We start from the raw sequence: 19,732 nt of genomic DNA, 5'->3' as shown, positions 1-19,732 counted from the left end.
ATACTGTAAAGCTACTTTAAATCTGTTTTTAATAAAAAATATTTTTGATGATGACTAAAAAATTTATCTATATGATAGATTTTTTGAGTCCAAAAGAAACTCTATTACTTCTATTCTATTCTAGATTTTCAGTTTTTTTTTTTCATAATTTCTCAAATTCCAGGTTTTTCCAGGTCTTTTCAGTCAAAAAAGTCAGACTGAGTGACAAAAACTAGCATCAAACAGCTTGAGTTTAAGATAAAATTTTAATAAAATTTTGCCAAAAACTCAAAAAAATCCACTAATCAAGCTTACATATCTGAAAAAAAAATAAGTTATTTGATAAAGTATCCAAACTAACCTTAGATTTTCAAAAGTTTTTTGATTAGCCTGAGTTCTTTTTTAACCAGCTAAAGTTATTCTGATTAACCTAAGACTGTGTTGCAAATACAATTATATCAAAATTTATTTAAAATCAGAATAGAACTATAATTTAAAAATATATTTTACACAAAAAAAATTGCAATTAAAATGGGATGAAGGTAGTCTTCCTCTTTTGATTTTAAATACCGGACAGTATTTATATTTAAAAAAAATTGCATTTCATTTTTTTATTATAGTAGAAAAACATTATGAACTGTATTAAATCAAGTTAGAATTAATTTGGTGGTAATTGGTTGTTATGGAATTTGATTTGGTAAAAATTGATTCTAGTTGGACTTGATCAAGTGGTATTTGAGTTGGGTGGAAATTAGGCACGGGTTGAAACTGGGCGGTCCCTTAGTATTTACACTATCACTCTGCTCAATAAGAAAACCATTCTTAACATTAACTTCACAATTTTTATTGAAAAGCAAAAATTTTGTTTTCGAATAATTAATAAAATTAATCAGCAAGCAACCATTTATCTACTTTAGTAGGGGCAGGGAGTACTTGGGTGATGTTTGCTGGACTTATGAGTACATATGATTTGGATGAGGTTTTGCTTCCTTAAAATCTAAATATAATAAATTTAAAAAAAAAAGTATGCCTCCCAAAAACTAATTTCTACCCCAATAATCACTTTTTTTTTGACTTAAACAATAATAAAATCTCTTATACATGTCCTAGACTTATAATTAAGGGCATAGGGAGGGGGGTAAAACATTTTTTTCACAATTTGATCTTATTTTATATAGTTTTTACTGAGCTACAAGATGCTTTTTAGAGATTTTAAAAATTTTAAATAATTTTTGAGATATAGCCGGTCAAAGTTGGAGGCAACAATAGGTTTCTTATGGAAGACGCAAACTAAAACAGCAAATAACCAGAAATCACTAAAAATTTATCTTCTTCATTTTTTGAGACAACTACCTCAAATTCTTGGGAAATGTTCCTTGCAATATTTAGAAAATTTTTTTGGAACAAAATTATCAAAAATGAATTTAACTGTTTTTTTTTTGTTTTTTTTTTTAATTCTTTCTGACAGAATTTTCTAAATATACCAAGGAACACTTCCTGAAATTTAGAGGTAGTTATCTCAAAAAGCCTAGGAGAAGATAGATTTTTAGTGAAATAGTCTATTTTTGCAGTTTTAGTTTGCGCCTTCCATAAGGAGCCTATTGTTGCCTCCAACTTTGACCAGCTATATCTCAAAAATTATTTTGAACTTTTTAAATCTGTAAAAAGCATCTTGTATCTTAGTAAAAACTATATAAAATAAGATAAAATTGTAAAAATAATGTTTACCCCCCCTTTGTCCTTAATATCTTAAATGAAAGGTTATACTTAATGACATATATTTTAAGACATATTAACTGCTATTGATGAATTATGACGTCATAATCACCCTAAATATGCAAATTTTGCCTGTAAATTGGTCCTTTTTGGAAAATTAAAAAGCATAGCTTGTTAGTGATTTTTGTAAAAAAATTATTGTAACACAAAACTTTTTAGGTATACTTACTTACCTTTAAAAATTTAGGTGATGTGGTATGTACATTAGTGGGATATTTGATGTCATAGTTCATTTGTATTTAAGTGTTTAAACAACTCTTAAATAATTATTCATTTATTTTTGAGTTTTGAACCAAGTTAATACTAACAAATTTGTAAAACACTTATTATTTTAGCAATTTTAGTGTTGATATCTATATAATTTTTATTTTTATCAATACAAATAGTATAATTTTTTTCTACTTACAATAGCATTTCTTTATTCTAGTTTTTTTTTTTTAGAACTAAATACTTCAAATTAAATATTGGTTTATTTGAGTTTGCAACAGCTGATTGTGAGTTCAGACTGGTGGCAGTGATTACATGGTTGGGTTGTTGATGTGTTTTTGTTGTAGGCCAGCGGATACTTACTTGGAGATTTGTTGAGCTTCATTGATGTTGAGACTTTAGCCTTGTGAGTGTTTAACAAATGAATGTAACCAAGGGTTTTTTTTTGAATAAAGTGTTATAATACGTTTTTATTTTTGTTTTTATTTTGATTATTTAATTTTTTTATTTGGTTTATAGACAGATTTAGTTTTATTTTTTATAAAGGGAATTTTTTTCTAAGTAAATTTAAAGATAGGGCAAGTGGAATAACATGTGATGAGCTCAAACTCACTCGCTCGACTTTCAGAAAACGTTTATCATTGCAGAGGTGAGAGTGAGTTCTTCTAATGTTTTTCTACCTTTATAAAAACCTTCACATAAATATATGAACTTTAATGTAAAGCAGAAATGAATTATGTCAAACAAGTATTTCTCACTTTTTAAGATGTTTGTCATTCAAAATAGCTAAATAGGAAAACAACAGACGAGCACAAAGTTTTTATAGTAATTTTTCAAAAAACATAAAACTTTAATGTCAATTATTTTCCTTATCTTAAAAGCTATCTCAACTTTTTTATTATTTTAGAGAACGCAACTTTTTCTTTAATTTAAAAAAAAAATTTGGTTTGGGGTTTGAATTATTTCATGGGGTCCCTCCAAAAATAAAGATTTTATTTTTTTGTTTTTCAGTATTAAGGCCTTAGAACCAAAAATAAATATTTTTTTTTCCCTTAGTTTGCATGTTATTTTAATTCTTAAATGTTTGTTTTAAAAATAATGTTAATATCTTTTACGATTTGGCCTCAACCAAGGACCGGATTTGCTAAAACTGTTTGTTGATGTTTTTAAGTTTAAATTAAAACTTAAATGATAAATTGAGGAAAAGCACCAGTCGAGCACCTGTCTACAAAAGTCCCTTTTAAATAAGTCTTACTAAATAGGTAAATGTAATTTAAGAGTAATATTAATTTTGAGAAATGATTACAAAAAACGTCGCAAAATATGATTATAAATCTAAACTAAATGCATACATACGATAATTTATTACTACCTAACTAAAGATTATATTTAATTGGTGTCTTTTTCATTCAAAAAATAAGCTAAAGATATTTGGTCGCAGGCCTTGTCGCGCGAAGATTATTTTGGTTATCGAAAGTGTGAACTCGAAACTACAATTGAATACCTTTTAACGCAGGGTTTCCCAAACTTTTTTGCAAATGGCCCCCTTTAAAGAAATTGAAAAAATTGAAAAAGCAATGGCCCCCTTCAACAAGATTACTCATAAACTACAATAAAAAGAACCGAAGACCTTTTTTTTTAGTCTTCATCTGCAACTCAAGAATATCTAGTGTAAGTTTCTAAACTACCATAAAATACAATTAAGACCTTTTTTTTGTTTTTGTTCTTCATCTGCAACTCAAGAGTATTTAGTGTAAGTTTCAAGTTATGGCCTCATGCCCCCCCCCCCTGTGGCTCCTTTACCGCTCATGGCTCCCCCTCTTTTCCCTTTGCTGCTCGTGGCCCCCTGAGTATCTGTCATGGGTCCCTAGGACGCCACTTGGCCCACTTTGGGAAACCCTGTTTTATCGTCTTGTCAAATACATTTAAAAAAAGTTATGCTTCATTTTTGTTAAAACTTGACGTTATTTTTTTTTTAATTTAAGTATACTTATAACTAAAACAGTGTTAAGAAAAAATGGTAAGTATTTAAACTAAGCACTATTTCAACAAGGTTTTGGAGGGATTTACTCGTTATTCCATTGCAGAAGACTGTTAATTAGTTAATACTTTTTAATACTGATTTTTAAGACTTTATACGTAGAGTTTTATTAATAAATCACTTATAACAGTTGAAGGAATTGTTTTTTGTTTAAAAGTTTAGATTTAATACAGATTCAACAATATCAATACAAAAAGTAAATATTTTGACTATAAAACAAATTTTTGATAATATTAATTGAAAACATTTCTTAAAAAAAAACTACATTAGGGTTGGGCAATTTTTTTTCTTTAAAAATAAAATTGCGGCCCGCGAATGACAATTTCAAAAATTTCACTAGTTACTTTTGGTTTAAAATAAACAACAAAGTAAGGTCTAAAATACATTTAATGTGAAGTTAAAAAAGAGTCTGGTGCTGGTTTAAAACTTTTAAACTTACACTAAACATTTTGAGGCTTGTAATGGAGAAGACAAAAGAAAGTCTAAACTAAAGTACAATTTGCTATATATTAGCAACTTATTGTGAAAAACAGAACTAAAGCTGCGGTTCACAAAAACTTAACTTTTACCCTTATCTAGATACTAGCAGTTCGTATATGTTAAAATATTAAAAAGCCAATAAAAATTATTAAATAGTGTTAGGATTATTTAGTATCACACTTTTAAAATTAAAATAAAGATGACAACGACTTTGAATTTTAAAAAAGATCGTTGTGTTATGAATATGATGTTGTTAAACTTTTTTTTTAATTAAGATTGAAAAACCTTTAAACCAGTCCTGTAGTTCACTTAGGCTCATTTTAATTCATTTTATAGTAAAATAGTTAACAAGCTTAAACTTCAACTAAAAGTAGTAAAGTAATATCTTAGTTTTTTTTTATTACAATAAATATAGTCAAATAATTAGTTAGGACAATTAGTTTTGATTTTATATTTGTTTAAGCCCAAATCTGATTTATTGACTCTTCAATATAATTTAAAATTCATGATAACATAAAGCTTGAATTAAGGAAATTTTTTATAGTTTTTTGCATGTGAAATTAATTTTAAAAGAAACGATTAAAAATTTTAGACCACTAAAGGCTTTTTTTATAACTAAAACTAAAACACAAGTGAAAGTTTAAAATTGATTAGCAAAATAAAATTAAATAAAAAGTATATAGCATTACAAGTCTTTCATACATTTTTAGTAATTTAAAAATTATCTATCAATTTTCACAAATAAACTTAAGCCAATTAAAGAAAGTTTTGTCTAAGTTGATAAAAATAGTATAGATAAATCTATTTTCTGACAAGTTAATACAACAAAGCTTTTAAATTAACAATAACATGTTTTATTCAAACTACATAAAAACTAGATACATTTAATGAGCTATCATTATATAGTTTGATACAAATACGAGCAGTATGTTTTAATTTAAAGTTATTTAATGCATAAAAAATCTGACCTTTTTCTCTTAAAGTTTTAACTTTTTTATAGCAACTTAAAAAAAACAAAGCACTGAGGAATTCATTCCTAAGTTTTTATTTTTACAAGGTGTAAAAAGTGCCTCTAGTAGTAAAAAATTTGTTATTGTTTTTTACTGGTATGTTCTTTTCTGTATAATAATAAATAACTTTTATAAAAGACCAACTTTGTGCTATCATGAATTTTCAATTCTTTTGAAGAGTCAATGAATCAGATTCGGGCTCTAACAAATGTAAGCTATCAGACAACTTATTTATCCGTTTGTGTTCTTACTTCTAGTACTTTTTTACTCGAGAATTTGCAAGAAGAAAAATTAATTCAACTTATGTCGTTTGAAAAACTTTTAGTACTTTAAATTAAAACAAATTATTATTATCAGTTAATAACAGTAGCTAGTCACTTTTTTATTCTAAGCTCTTGACTTATTAAAGTGAGATATAGAAAAAAAATTATCAGAAATTTATTAGGTATAGTATTAAAAGTTTTTACTTATTTACGTTTAATAAGCACTACGGTAGTGCACCTATTAACAATAAAAATCAAATCAAGATGAAAATTAAAACATTTTGTCGCTAAAATACTCTATTTTAATTTATATTTTATCTCACAAAATTTCGTCGCAAATAATACATTTTTCTTAGCGGTCTTGATCCGGCACGCCAATCGTGCGTTGCCTAGTAGGAGTTCGTATACGTTAAAATATTGAAAACTAAATAAGATTGTAAAAACATGTTATGGCTCTTTATTTCACATCACGCTCTTAAATTAAAAATAAAGATGAGAACGGCTTTAAAGTTAGAAAAAGATAGTTATGATTATATGATTTTTTTTAATTTACTTGTGGATGGTTAGAATCCAGTTTTGTAGTTCACTGGGCTGCTTTAATTTTACCTAAAAGGTAAATATTCTAAAACTTCTATTGAAAGTTGTAAAATAAACTTTTGGAGTTTAAAAAAGATTAATTTATTAAAACGATTATTTTCAAATATTTATTTTGTTTATTAGAGACCGAATCTGATTCATTGACACTTCAAAATAATTGAAAATTCATGATAATATAAAGATTAAACTTAATATATGTTATATTTAATTATTTATATAAACCATTTTTTAATAGAAAACATAAGTCGTTATCGACAACAAGAGGCAGTATTTATAACTCAAACTAAAACAGAAATTCTTATAATATAAATTAGTTTAATTTCTTCTTAAATTATTGTTTAAAAAATTTTAAATATAAAATATAGCGCTACAAGAGTAATAAATTTTTGATAATTGTGACTTTAACTATAAAGGCTCACAAATACATCTAATTATTTTAAACTAGATTCTTTTTTAGGTCGACAAAATGAAACTATTTTCTAGCGAAGTCAGTATAATTAAGCGTCCAATTAAAAAAAATATTTTACTTTTATTTAAACTACAGTTCAAGTTAGATACATTCAACAAACTATACAAAATTTAATGAGTTATAATTACAAGCAGTTGATTCCTAATAAAAAAAAAGTTCAATACATTGTAAGCTGGACCTGTTTAATAAATGTTAAAAAAATTAAAAAAAAAAACAAAACAAAATTTTATAGACACATTTATTATTAACTTTTTAACTGTATTTAGTTGTGTCTAAAAGTGCCTCTAGTAATCAAAAGATAATTACTTTTTTTTAATGAGATATTTTTTTTTGTGTATAAAAATAAACAGCATTCATAACTAACCAACTTTGTGTTATCATGAATTTTCAATTCTTTTGAAGAGTCAATGAATCAGATTCGGGCTCTGTTAAGTACAAATTATCATAGTTATTTATCCGTTTATGTTCTTACTTCTACAATGTTTTACTCAAGAATTTGCAAGAAAAAATAAAGTTGACTTAATTGATTTAAAAATTTCTAGTACATTAGATTTATAATAATTAAACTATTGTTATCAGTAAATAATAAAGGCTTACCACTTTTCTATTTTAATCTCATAACTTGAAAAAATGAGATATAAAGTGGTTTTGTATAAAAAATGTATATTATGTAATGATGAAAGTTTTTACTTATTTACGAGTAATGTGCTTATGTGCACAATGGTACTGCACTTACTATCACAAAAATCAAATTAAGAGGACATTTCGTATATTTCGTCACTAAAATTCTAAAACTTAATTTATTTACACAAAATACTTTCAACTTTATCTTAAATAGTTACGTTGCAAACCAGATAATAATATATTTTGTTAGCGGGCTTGATCCGGCCCGCCAGTCATACGTTGCTTACTTTTAGCTTTTAACTTGAATGGGTTTATAATGTTTTTATCATTTTAAACAAGTCTAAGACATTACTGGATCACTTTCGTTAAAACTCAATCAATATACTATACTCTGTATAGACCATCTTTGAAAGTATACTAAATATTATTATACTCTTAAAACCTACAAGAATAAAATCATAATTGAAAACTATTTACTTTTAATTTAATCATTTGTTATTTTAGTAAAATATTTTAAAAATAACTAGGACCTTTTCAAGATCCATCTGATAATGTAAGTAATAAAAATTTTAATCTACAGTTTGTACCCTGATAAGCTAGAGAATTATGCTATGTCTATAAAATTTTCTACCTACGAAACATAATGCAATGAAATTTATTAATAAGGGTTACATGCAAAAATAACAAGGAACAGATTAAGATTTATACATTGTCATTTATACATTTATACCCATTATAGTTATGGGTAATAACAAATAAGCTTTTAAATGTTTGCTCTTTTTAAACTTTCATCTGTTCTGTTTTATTTAATAGAGCCCGAATCTGATTCATTGACTCTTCAAAATAATTGAAAATTCATGATAACACAAAGTTTAGCTTCAACAAAAGCCTTTTAATGATATAAAAGCTGATTTCTATTATTATGAAAGTGCTAAGTATTTTTTCGAACGCTAGAGGCGTCGTTTGTATTTATAAATTTATTTAAAAAGAAATATGTTCAAATAATTATAATTTTAAGACGAGTTTTGATTTACTTTAGTAAACTTTTACTGAGCTTTATTAGAAAAATCAAGCATTATTTTTAAAACCTTTTTTTTTTGTATAAAAGCTTAAAAAAAATATTAGAAAATTTACAAAGATATTTGAAAAACAAAATTTATATTTTTAATTTTTCTAGTATATATATGTTACAATAAATGAATAAAGTTTATTGTTTTGTAGTCTTATTTCAATTCTAAAGTCTAAAAAAATATAATTTATATTTGTATTAAAACTCAAAATGTGTATATTGTTGCACTTTTGGTCAAAAATAACAAATTGTTGCCTTTACTAAAGAAAATCTAGTTATGTTTAGTATTAAAAGAGTTTAGAGCTTTAATATTCATTGATAAGAAACTACTATAATATCTAAAATTAAGTGAATTAAAATGGTCAAAACTGTTTGCTTTTACATACAATCGCTATAAAAAAAGCTATACTTCTTAAATAATTGTTTATCTTTTAAGCTTGTTAAACAAGAAAATTAGAACGATATCTAGAGAAGTTTATAAAACTAACCAAAATTTATACATTAATCTTAATAAAGTATAAAAGTAAAGTTTAGAGCTTAGAAATAAAAACTTATCAAACAAAACAGATGATAGGATAAATCTTAAATTGATTTTATAATGTTTTATGACAAAAAAAGTTTTATATTAGAATCAAAGAAAAACGAAGTAAATTGGATGGCAACTAACAAAGTGAAGTTATCGGGTATAAGTTTATTATGATGTTTTATACCTTGAAATATTTTTGATTGTAATACATTAAATGGATTTTAATTGCAGATCACACATAAACTATTACCAAAAGAATTTATGTTTTAAATTAAAAATCGTTAGTGCAACCGATCTGTCATACTGTATTAAACATAAATTCAATTATTTATAGTTCATTTTCACATTTTAGTTTTGATTAATGTTACGTACTTTGGTAAATTTTGTTTTTAATGCTATAACACAATAAATAGTTGGCACTTGTTTCATAATTTAAAATTCTTTAATAAAAACTGTTATAAGATTATCTTTTACTAGCAAGCAAAGCATTTTCTATCCTACATTAAAAAGCCTAGTTTAGCTCTTCCAATTACATTGAAAGTAAAACTGTTTAGTTTTTTTACAATTAAATTATGTTAAGACAACAAATTAATAAGAATACATCTTGTCACCTGAGAACAAGAATTAAGGAACACAACTTAAAATAGGATAAGAACAAACACATACTATAAATAATAGCAAATTAAAGATAACTAGTAGTAGTTTTACAACGTCTTTAAATTTGTTTTCAAAGAAAAACATTTATCAATCTTAGTTGTATAGCTTATTTTGATGAAATCTTATTGCTTAATAACGCTGTAAGCGTTTTAATTTAAAAAATTAATTGAATTTAAGCGTTTTAATTTAATTTAAACAAACCTCAGCTTTGTTAACACACACATTTCAATTATACTGTTTTATTGTTTAGTTAAATCTATATTAATAACAAGTTTTTATAGTCTATCTATTTTTTAGTTCAATTTGGTATACTGTTTAATGAGTCTTAATAGCTCAAGTTGATAAAATTTTTTTTAAGTAAACTATCTATGTAAGTTTAAAACATTAATTTCTTGTCGTTGTTTTAGCAGTTTTTAGTTTGAACTAAAAATATCCGGTAAAAAAAAGTTGTTGTTTTGAATTTAGTTTGGATTAAAAGTTTTTACCATATAACAAAAAAATCATATATTTGATAAACAAAACTTTACTATAGCCTAAAAAAATCTTTTAAATGAAAACTTAAACAAAAAGTTATAGTTATAATGAAATTTAAACTGATAAAAAAAAACAAGGTTTTATAGATTCTGGTACATTATATGTTTACAAAAAATGAGGCATAAAATGATATAATGTGATTATGTCAAATAGAAAGTTTATGTTTTCTTCTTAATTAATAATTTCGGAGCACCTATATAAAAAGATTAAAAAAATTTTTTTTACGTAAAAAAAGATTTACTATAAAAGATATAAAAAGCTTCAAGTTTTTTCTTTTTACAATTATTACAAAAAATACAAGTGTTTTTTAACTAAATATTTATCGCCTCAAGCACTATCTGCAAATGTAAAGACAAGTTTGTTTTCATTAGTTTCCAAAAAGTTCACTTTGGACATGATTTTGTGAATTGGTGTTTATTAATGATGAAAAGTTTCAGCATTTTCCTGTTCAGTTCGGCAGTAATTCTTATGGTGTTTTCGAGTATACTTTTAACGAAAACTTTAGAAGCAGAAAGAAAAGTTAGTTATTTAAAATATTTGTGTTATTTGTTTTATAAATTAGACAAAATTGATAAAATTACCTTAAATTTTGTAATTTGCTTAAGAAAATACAACTATAGTAGTAAATACAAAAAGAGTTACTAGCTTTTCTTTATTCCCAAAAACTATAAAAATTCATTCATAAATTTTGATAACTTTATTTTCTTAAAAACCTTAAATACAAAAGTATTAGACTTAGAAAAAATGCTTTAACTTATTTTTTTACAAAGCTTAGCAAACAATAAAGTTATTTAACTAAATTTAACGCTAATGCTAAGAGTTTAAATGACAAGTATTAGGTAAAAAATTTAAATACTTTGTTGAAACTGAAATTTTTTAACTTATGGTAAAAAATATTACCATATAATAATTGTATTAAAATTATAACATAAAACACTACAATAAACTTCTACCATAGGCAACAAAACAAGCATTGTATGTCTGTTTTCGTTTCTTAGTTTATTAAAACGTATAACAAACTAACATTTGTTTATAAGCATCTATTTTTTTTAATTTAAAGTTATACAAATCTTTTCTATTTAATGTATTTCAATTAGGCTTCTCTGTAAATTTTGTAGCAGTTTTCTATGTGTATTATTAATGCTATTGTAGCATAAGAAAGTAAGATAACGGTTTAAGTTTTATATTTAAAATGTGCTTCTACTATAAGTAATATACTTTTCCTGTATCACAAAGTAAACTAAACAGCTGAAGTTTTGTAAAGTAAATTTTTACATCATTAATGAATTGTATTACCAAACTGTTATGCTCAAAAAAAAGTGCAAAGTTTTCTAAACAAAATAAGCTATAAACTTTAGTACTCTGGGTTTGAGTAAAGTAAAATTTTATCAAAGCTATGTAAAGTTATTCGCAGATTATATACAATATGGTTTGTTGATATTTGTAAACGAAAAACAGATTGAGTCCTTAACTTATAATTTAAAATAACTGATAAAGAATTTGAATTTTTTAGAAAATATTAAGAAAACAATAACACTTATTTTTTTTAAATATAACAAAAAATTTTTTTATTTAATTTGATTTTCAAAATAGACAGTAAAACTAATTTAATACGAAGCCGCCTTTTATAGTTTCGGAGACTTTTAATTTAGAAAAATTTCAAACCGTTTCGAAAAACACCAATTTTTATACTTTGAATCTTGATTGTTTTTTTAAATATTAGATATTTCTATTGTTCAAAGTAATACTTCGCAGTTTAGTATTGTAAAAATAAAACATGGCGAGAAAATGTTTAAATACAAATTACAAACGCATATATTTTCACATGTACGAAGTTTAAAGATAAGAGAATTAAAGGAAAAACTATGTGATTATAGCTACAGTTAGTAAAAAGCAAATAAAAATTAGCTAATGCAAACTTTTTAGTATTGCAATGACATAAAAGAGGTTTTCCAATGTTATTTTATTAATCGCTTTGAAAAGCAAAACGTTTTAAAGCAAAGCTAGTTGATGCATTAGTTGTGTCTTATTTTACTTTTATAGGTACAAAAAGTATTCAGAAAAAAAACATTAACAACTAAATCCGCTCAAACAAATAATTTACAACGGTTTCTATCGTTTTAATTACAATCTGCTTAAAAAAAATAATGACAAAATTACTTTAAAACTACTACAAAAGAACAAATGCTCTTTTATGTGTTATTACAAAACAAAAACTAAAGGCCACATTTTAGATTTTATTATATACATATAACTACTTAAATATACTCCAGTTTTCCTACAGACTATAAAATAAAACATTCGCATTATTTATTGCTTATACTGGTTGCATAATATTCAGTTTTTGTTTTGTAAATAGGTACACTCTGACAGTTCAGTTTACCAAACCATTGAAGACATTAAGTACGAAACTGAAAAAAACACAGAAGAGTTGATGAAAGCTCTAAAAGTAACAAAAAACTTGTTGATAGTACAAACACTTTATTTTGATATTGTAGAAGAGTACTCCAACAGAAAAGGTTTACTCGTCTATGGTATCAACCAGAATAAAACAAATGAGGATGTGTGGCGTACTGCGGAATATTTTTTAAAGGATAAATTGAAATACTTATACAACAAAGAAATTATTGATAACGTTAAAAGGATGACACTGTCAGAGGACATACAACAGTTAAGTTTTTGAAACAAATAAGCAACTTCTTTCGAATACATTTTATTTTTAAAGTAAAATTTTAAGTTATTAAGTTTACACAAACAAAATTCGATTCTAACTCTTATGTTTCATAACATTTTTTTTAATGTTTACGTAAAATATTTTATACAGTAAGATGTGACAAAAAACTGTTTTATCTCAGTTTAATTTTATTAAAAAGGATTTTTAAAGTACATTCTCCTAGGTTGCAAAAAAGCTTCAAGTTTAATATTTACGTTTTTTAGCTTGATGAACGAAAGCATTTAAATTAGTTTTTTGTATATTAATATTTATACGAGTCAAATTAATAACTTTAGAAAGATGTAGATCTTAAACAGCACTGCATTAATATTAAAGCACAATTTATATCAGAAAAAGTTTAAAAAAGTATTATTATATACCTATAAATATTTCGTTATATAACTTTTTAAACTAAATTGTTAATTAAAATATATTAATTTTTTTAAGGCCTCTTCTAATCAACTTCAAAAGTGTAAATGATAAAAAAGAAGTATTAAAAAGAAAGAAGTTTTTGCCAAAAAATATGTATATGAGTGATTTTGTGACTTCATTGCAGCTGAAAATGCAAGAAAAAGCAGATAAAGCAACAAAAGAAGGTTTAAATGCAGTGTGGAAAGGTAGAAAACTGTTCATAGACAATAAAGAAGTTTTAACCGAGAACTTTCTGGCTGAACATTACAGTTTATAGTTCTTTACTCTTGTTAGTAAGTAGAACTATTAAGTTTAAAATTTTTATGCTATTCAAGAGAACGCGAAATACTTGATACAAAAATTGTTAGCTTTACTACGCTAATTTAATTGAAAATTATCAATTTTATAAAAAAAAGATTAAAATTTACCTATTGTTGTTTGTAATTATCTTCTTAAAAAAATTAAGTGAATGAAAAACAAAAATAGATAAATAAAACAAAACAATCTTTTCATTTTGTAAATTGTATTTAATACTTAAGTTAAAAAAGTTAAGTCAAACAAGTATATTAAAAATAAAACTAATAAACGTAAAACGTTTTCATAGCTGCATAAACTTTTATAAAAAAAACAAAGCATTCAATATAATTGCTAACCTAACACGTTAGCATAAATTCTTTTTGTCATAGATATTTGATACGAGTATTTTTACTTATACAATAATCCAAAAAAAAACAATTCAAAAAATTTATTGTTAAGTAAAATTTCTTAAATGCTTTGTAACTATTAAAATTTTACGAAACATAACAACAAAAAAATTGACCTTCAACATTTTAAATCCTTTTGCTTCCGTTTTTGAGTTCAAGTTTTTAAACTAAATCAAGCCTCTAATATAGATTTTCTTAATATACTGCTGAATTAGTACTTTACCTCATTTGCATAAAGTTATGAATGAAAAAGTTTCCAAATCCTTACAACTGCAGCCGACCTAGAAAAAACATAGAATTAGTAAACAAAATCTATTTTGCTTCTCATATCTTCGTCTGTTCAGTTTTTTTTTAATACTGTTTTTTCTTTCTTTTAATCTTTTGTATACAGCAGATTGCAATTTAGCGGCGTTATTTGCAAGCAATTCCCATTAATCAGTTCTTATATTCAAGAGTTTTCAGTCGCAATTTTTGGTCAATAACTTTAGTTATATATTCATATAACATCTTATTTATATCACTTTTTTTTTCAATTATTTGTACAGTATACTATCTACTGAAGAAAACTAATTCGTTCGTTTAGTATAAATTGATAACTTTTTGTTAATGACCTCAGCAAGTTAAATATATATTTTGTTAATAACAAAATTAAAACAAACTAAAACTAGTATGCACACTACAACTTGTAGATTTCACAAACTTTATTGATACCACAAAACTTGAAATTACTAAGGAGAGATTGTGTTTGCACACAACAGTATATTGGCTACTTTTCTACATATAAAAAAACTGTTTCAAATCAGAATTTTATTCTAAACTGTGAATATAAATTTTTACATGTAATAGTGTTTTGTAATGTATACCAAATAAAGACATCACAAGACTATAGAAACAAGCTAATTAAGTTTTAAAAAAAGAAACAGCAGGCACATTTTTCAAAAGCAACAATTACGGTAATTCTAAAATTATAGTTAGATATTTTCGCCGAGCTATGGCTTAGTAAAGCTTACGAACATAGTAAGTTATTTCATAAAAGTTAGAGCCTTTTAAACCTTATTTAGAGTTTACCAAAGCAAAGCTTCCATTTTGATTGAAAAAATAGGTTTGCAAAACCAAGGTGTTTAGTACCATTGTTGTATTTTTGGATACAACTCATCTTTAACGAATAAATATTCAAAACTTTCAACAGTTTAACAACTCACTGACATCAAAAATCTACTATATCTTGAAGCGTACGTAAACAGTTATAAGTATTGCTATAAAATTTAGTCGCTGTACCGAGCTGAACATATTAAATTTAAGCTTTTTGCCTTAGCATTATAGCAAAAATTGAATAATTAAATCTAGTTATTACAAAAACGATGTTATTTGATTTCATTTGTAAACTTATCTTAATGTCTTAAAACTGACAATAAAGCACTGTTTAAAAAGTTTAATAAAGTGCTAAACAATAGTATGTTTATGATTTTCATTAATCAAAATTAGAACTAAGTCAACTTTGTTTACAAAAATCAAAAAACGTTGTTTAAAATCTGATAACAAAATTCTTTATTAATTTACAATTTATTGATAAGTACTATGTTTATTCAAAACACAAAACAAATAATTTGTATAAGATTAATTAAATACAAACTGACAAAAACTTTGTTTCTCAAAAAAATTTCGTAAAACTCAATACAATTTTCTACAAAAAAAATAAAATACTTGGCAATTATTTTTTTAAACTAAAAGCTTTTTAATCATCATTAGAAAGATAACCTTTACGAGACTAATAGAGAATATTTTCTGTGTTTTAAATTTCAAGTTATAAAACAAGTTAACTTAAATTAATTCAAGTATTACAAAGTTTAAATATAAATAAAATACAAAAAAAGTTAGTTATTAAATTTAAAAACTGTGCAACTTTTTTTTGTTCCTCATCGTCGTATTACTTTAACTTTATTACATTTGCTTATACCTTTTATAGACTATAAAGTTTTATTCAATTACAAATTTATATATAATAAAATTAAAAAAGTTTTTTTATTTCAAGAAAAACTCATGTAACTAAAAACGACTTCCTGCAAAGTACATTTAAATTGCATACTAATTAATTTAAGTAGTTCAACATTCGTTTTCAATACAAAACGCTGGTGAACCAGGGATGGTGTTTTATCTGCTCCTGCTTCAGCCTTCCTCCCACCTCCTTTGCCGCCATCATCTCCTGAAAATGCGCGCAGCTCCACGTCACCTCCTGTCTCCTCCCGTGCCGAAGATCTTTGTGCACGACCTCGACCTCGTCTTCGAAGGGACACGATCCTTCCAAGCAGAAGTTGACGAGCAGGCCGCATCCCCACAGATCCGCGTTTTCTCCCCGGTACCTGCCGTGGATGAAGTACTCTGGCGGGAACCACTGCTTCGTTCCAGAAAACTCAGTCAACATTTGGTCCTAATATTGAAAGTTTTTTTAAGTCAGCTGTTTTGTACTAAAGTTTGATCATTAAAAAAAAATTAAAAAAATTATTTTGCTTCATATTAATATATAGTTTATTTTATTGCGCTGTAATGTTATGTTTTTAAAATGATCAAAATAACTATAATTTTTTATTGATTTTTACTGTATTAAGACTGTCTTATTTATTATAAAACTTTTTATATTAGAATAGATTATAATACTATTTTTGTACGTTACAGTTTATACTTATAATTATATTACTAGTAAAAATTAACTTTTTACAATTTTTAACCCTAAATTTTAAATAGTTTTTCTTCTAACGTTATGGAAAATAAAATAAAAGAGGTTTTTATGAATATAGCTGATAAATATAAAGGCTTAAACACACGTTAGGGAGCAATACATATATAAAATACTTATATTGTAACAACGTTCATTTTGAATAAAGACTTTAGAAAGAATAACTTGAATTTTAAATTTATAGTCCTTTATCACTTTTTACTACAATAACTGTAAAAAATTATAAAAGTTATCAAATCAAAGAATATGTGTTATACGTAAAATTGATCTTACTTTTTTGTAGTCTCCGCATCCAAAGTCAATTATTTTTACTTTTAAACTCTGTGAATTTATTAGAATGTTTCCAGGTTTTATATCTCGATGAACTATTCCTTTTTTGTGAATTTGTTTTATTGCATTCCAAACCTGTTTTGTTTATACAACTTAAAACCATAGTTTTAACATTTTTTAAAACACGTTCCCAGTTGCTTTAATGCTTAATTATAAAAATTGCTATAGTTTTTAAATTTCAGTTGTTAATATATGTTTTCAAAACTTGTGGTAGAAGAAATTCAAACTCTGCAGTTTAATCAAATTTATACTTTTTTATAAAAAAAAATATTCTAAACCATATTATTGATAACTAACATTTAGAAATACTTGACGTGTTTCTTTCTCCGTTAAAAGTCTTTTGTTAAAAATAAAATTACCCAATTCCTCGTAGTTATCAAAATATTCCATGACTATTAAAAATCTTTCGTTGTAATCGTACCAATCGAGTACTTTTACTACTGAGTCTGTAAGAATGAAAACAAATGTATCAATCTAAAGAAATATGTAACGTTATCTATTAATCGCTTTTAAAAGTTCATAAATGAGACTTTAGTAACTTAAGTTACTAACGTAAAACTGGTATATAAAAATAGTTTCACATACTATGGCAAAGTAAAAAAGTTGTATCGTATAAAAAATTTATTATCTTAACTAACTATCTACTTAGTTTGAAATCACACAGGCAATTTTAATTAAAACAACATTAGAATTCATTTAGGTTTATTTTGTTGTTAAAACTGTACTGTATATTATTCGAAAACTTTCAACAAACTTAAGTCACTGCTGGACGCCTTCATTTGAATAACAACTTCTTTGGGTAGCATTTCTCCCTTCCACTCTTCTTTAACTGTCCTCGTCCTTATCTTCTTACACTTAACTGCCACTTTGGTCCCGTTTCGCACGTTGGTGGCTAGAAACACGGTGCCCTGACCGCCCTTGCCCAGCTGCTTTTCAATCCGGTACTTTCCCCAAAACGGATCCTCGCAAGATGATTTTTTCAGCCTGTACACTTTGTTGTCAATTATAAGGTCTGATTGGTTCAGTTTATTTTCCTGCGTTTTGATTGGTAGTTTGTGAAAAGCTTTGTTTCGCTTAATTTTTTTGTTTTTACTCAAAACAGTGGACATCGGTTTAATTGCTAGATTATAGTTTTTCGCTAACACTTTTGTAAATTGATTTTTCTGGCGATGACAATTGTTTAAGATATTATTGAAGAGTATTTTAAATTGTGCTGTGTTTTGTCCAGGATGTTCATAAGTGACTGTCGGTTGTTGCCAGTTATAGATCATTTCCATCTGTTTTATTTGATTTTGCAAGTTAAATAAAGTATTTGGCTGCTGAATTATTGTTTGGCCGTAAAAGTTCCTTTGGTTTGTTACAAAATACATCAATAATGGTAAAATGATATTTTATTTTCTTACTTTGTTTCTGTGAAATTAAAAGTATTTTATTGTATAAATTAATTAACCGTGTAATAAAAAGCCTTTAGAAAGTAGACTTTTTGTTTTGTTTATCGTTTATTTATTTACAACTTTTAAAATTTGTATTACAAGCTATATAAAAGTAAATTTTAAGCTTACTGAATCACTTTTAATTAAACTAGTACAAAAAGTTTTAAAGTTTATAAAATACTTCTTATTTTAAATTTCAAAATGTTAAAAGCTTTTTAGAGTAACAATTGATGAAGTTTAGTAATTATTATATAGAAATATCAAAATTTATTTAATGACATTTAAACCTTTATTAGTTCTAACGGTTGCGTAAGCACAATCAATAACTTTTTACAATGTTTCACATATGTATAGTTCTAAGAAAAAGTAAGTATTACATTAATAAAAAATTCTAAAAGATGGTAGAGAACAGATTTAATTTCTAGTTAGATTTAGTTTAACATTTACAACAAAACTTAGTGCTTAATTAAGCAACTGATAAGTAAGTAAGTGAAGAAAACAAATTGAGCAAGTCAAGTATTGTTGACCAAAAATTTATTAAACTATTATGTTATAAAGGAAAAGAACATATTTTATCTTTTCTTTTCCTGTAAAAAAGGTTATAACCTAATTAAGTACAAAATTAAAAATGCGCTTTACTAACTTTTATAAAAAATACAACTATCTGTTTTCATCTCAATTAAATTTTAATGAACTTTTGTCTAATTTTAACTGTGTCGTGATTATAAAATCTTTATTTTAAGTTTTTTAGAGAACAAAATATTTCCTAGTGCCTTATATAAGCTTAATTTACACAAAGGCAAAGGAAAATAATCTAAAAAATTTTAAACAACAAAAATTTCTTAGCTACCTTATATAAGTTTTTTTTCATAAATAAAAAGGCCAAAACACAATGATTGTAGAATCTTATACAATTTAGCGTTGTATCATTTGTATGCGTGTAACACATCACAGTGTATGTGCATCGTACAATTAACACAGTTAATATTAGTGCAAAAAATTCGGTTTGAACGAGAATTTTGTTATCTTCGAAAGAGTTATTTACAAACCTATCTTTATCAATGTTAACTAAAAATAAGTTTATTTGTTTAAAAACAAATTTGTGTTTACAACTACTTAATTATCACAAAATTTGTTATTTATTTACGCAAATTTTGTCAACGATATGTAAATTA

General features: G+C 25.1%; 2 protein-coding genes across 2 annotated transcripts; one reads left to right on the top strand and one right to left on the bottom strand.

The window, feature by feature from the left end:
• The first annotated feature begins 10,633 nt into the window (after positions 1 to 10,633).
• LOC145844553 (uncharacterized) lies at positions 10,634 to 16,253 on the top strand. The gene is made up of 4 exons (XM_082951951.1): positions 10,634 to 10,751; positions 12,592 to 12,902; positions 13,393 to 13,649; positions 16,163 to 16,253. The coding sequence occupies exons 1-3, from the start codon at positions 10,653 to 10,655 to the stop codon at positions 13,631 to 13,633; spliced, it is 651 nt and encodes a 216-aa protein (XP_082808077.1). The 5' UTR covers positions 10,634 to 10,652; the 3' UTR covers positions 13,634 to 13,649; positions 16,163 to 16,253.
• On the bottom strand, positions 16,177 to 18,233 carry LOC145844898 (serine/threonine-protein kinase pim-1-like). Its single transcript, XM_082952318.1, has 4 exons — positions 17,879 to 18,233; positions 17,434 to 17,570; positions 17,068 to 17,199; positions 16,177 to 16,488 (listed from the first exon to the last, which is right to left on the bottom strand). Exons 1-4 carry the CDS (start codon positions 18,231 to 18,233, stop codon positions 16,177 to 16,179), a joined length of 936 nt encoding a protein of 311 aa, XP_082808444.1.
• Between the last annotated feature and the right edge of the window lie 1,499 nt (positions 18,234 to 19,732).

Source organism: Thalia democratica, chromosome 9, assembly GCF_965202585.1.
Source record: "Thalia democratica chromosome 9, ktThaDemo2.hap1.1, whole genome shotgun sequence".
In the NCBI taxonomy this organism is placed as follows: domain Eukaryota; kingdom Metazoa; phylum Chordata; class Thaliacea; order Salpida; family Salpidae; genus Thalia; species Thalia democratica.
Note: the sequence above shows the minus strand (reverse complement) of the source record. Positions and strands in the feature narration are given on the sequence as shown.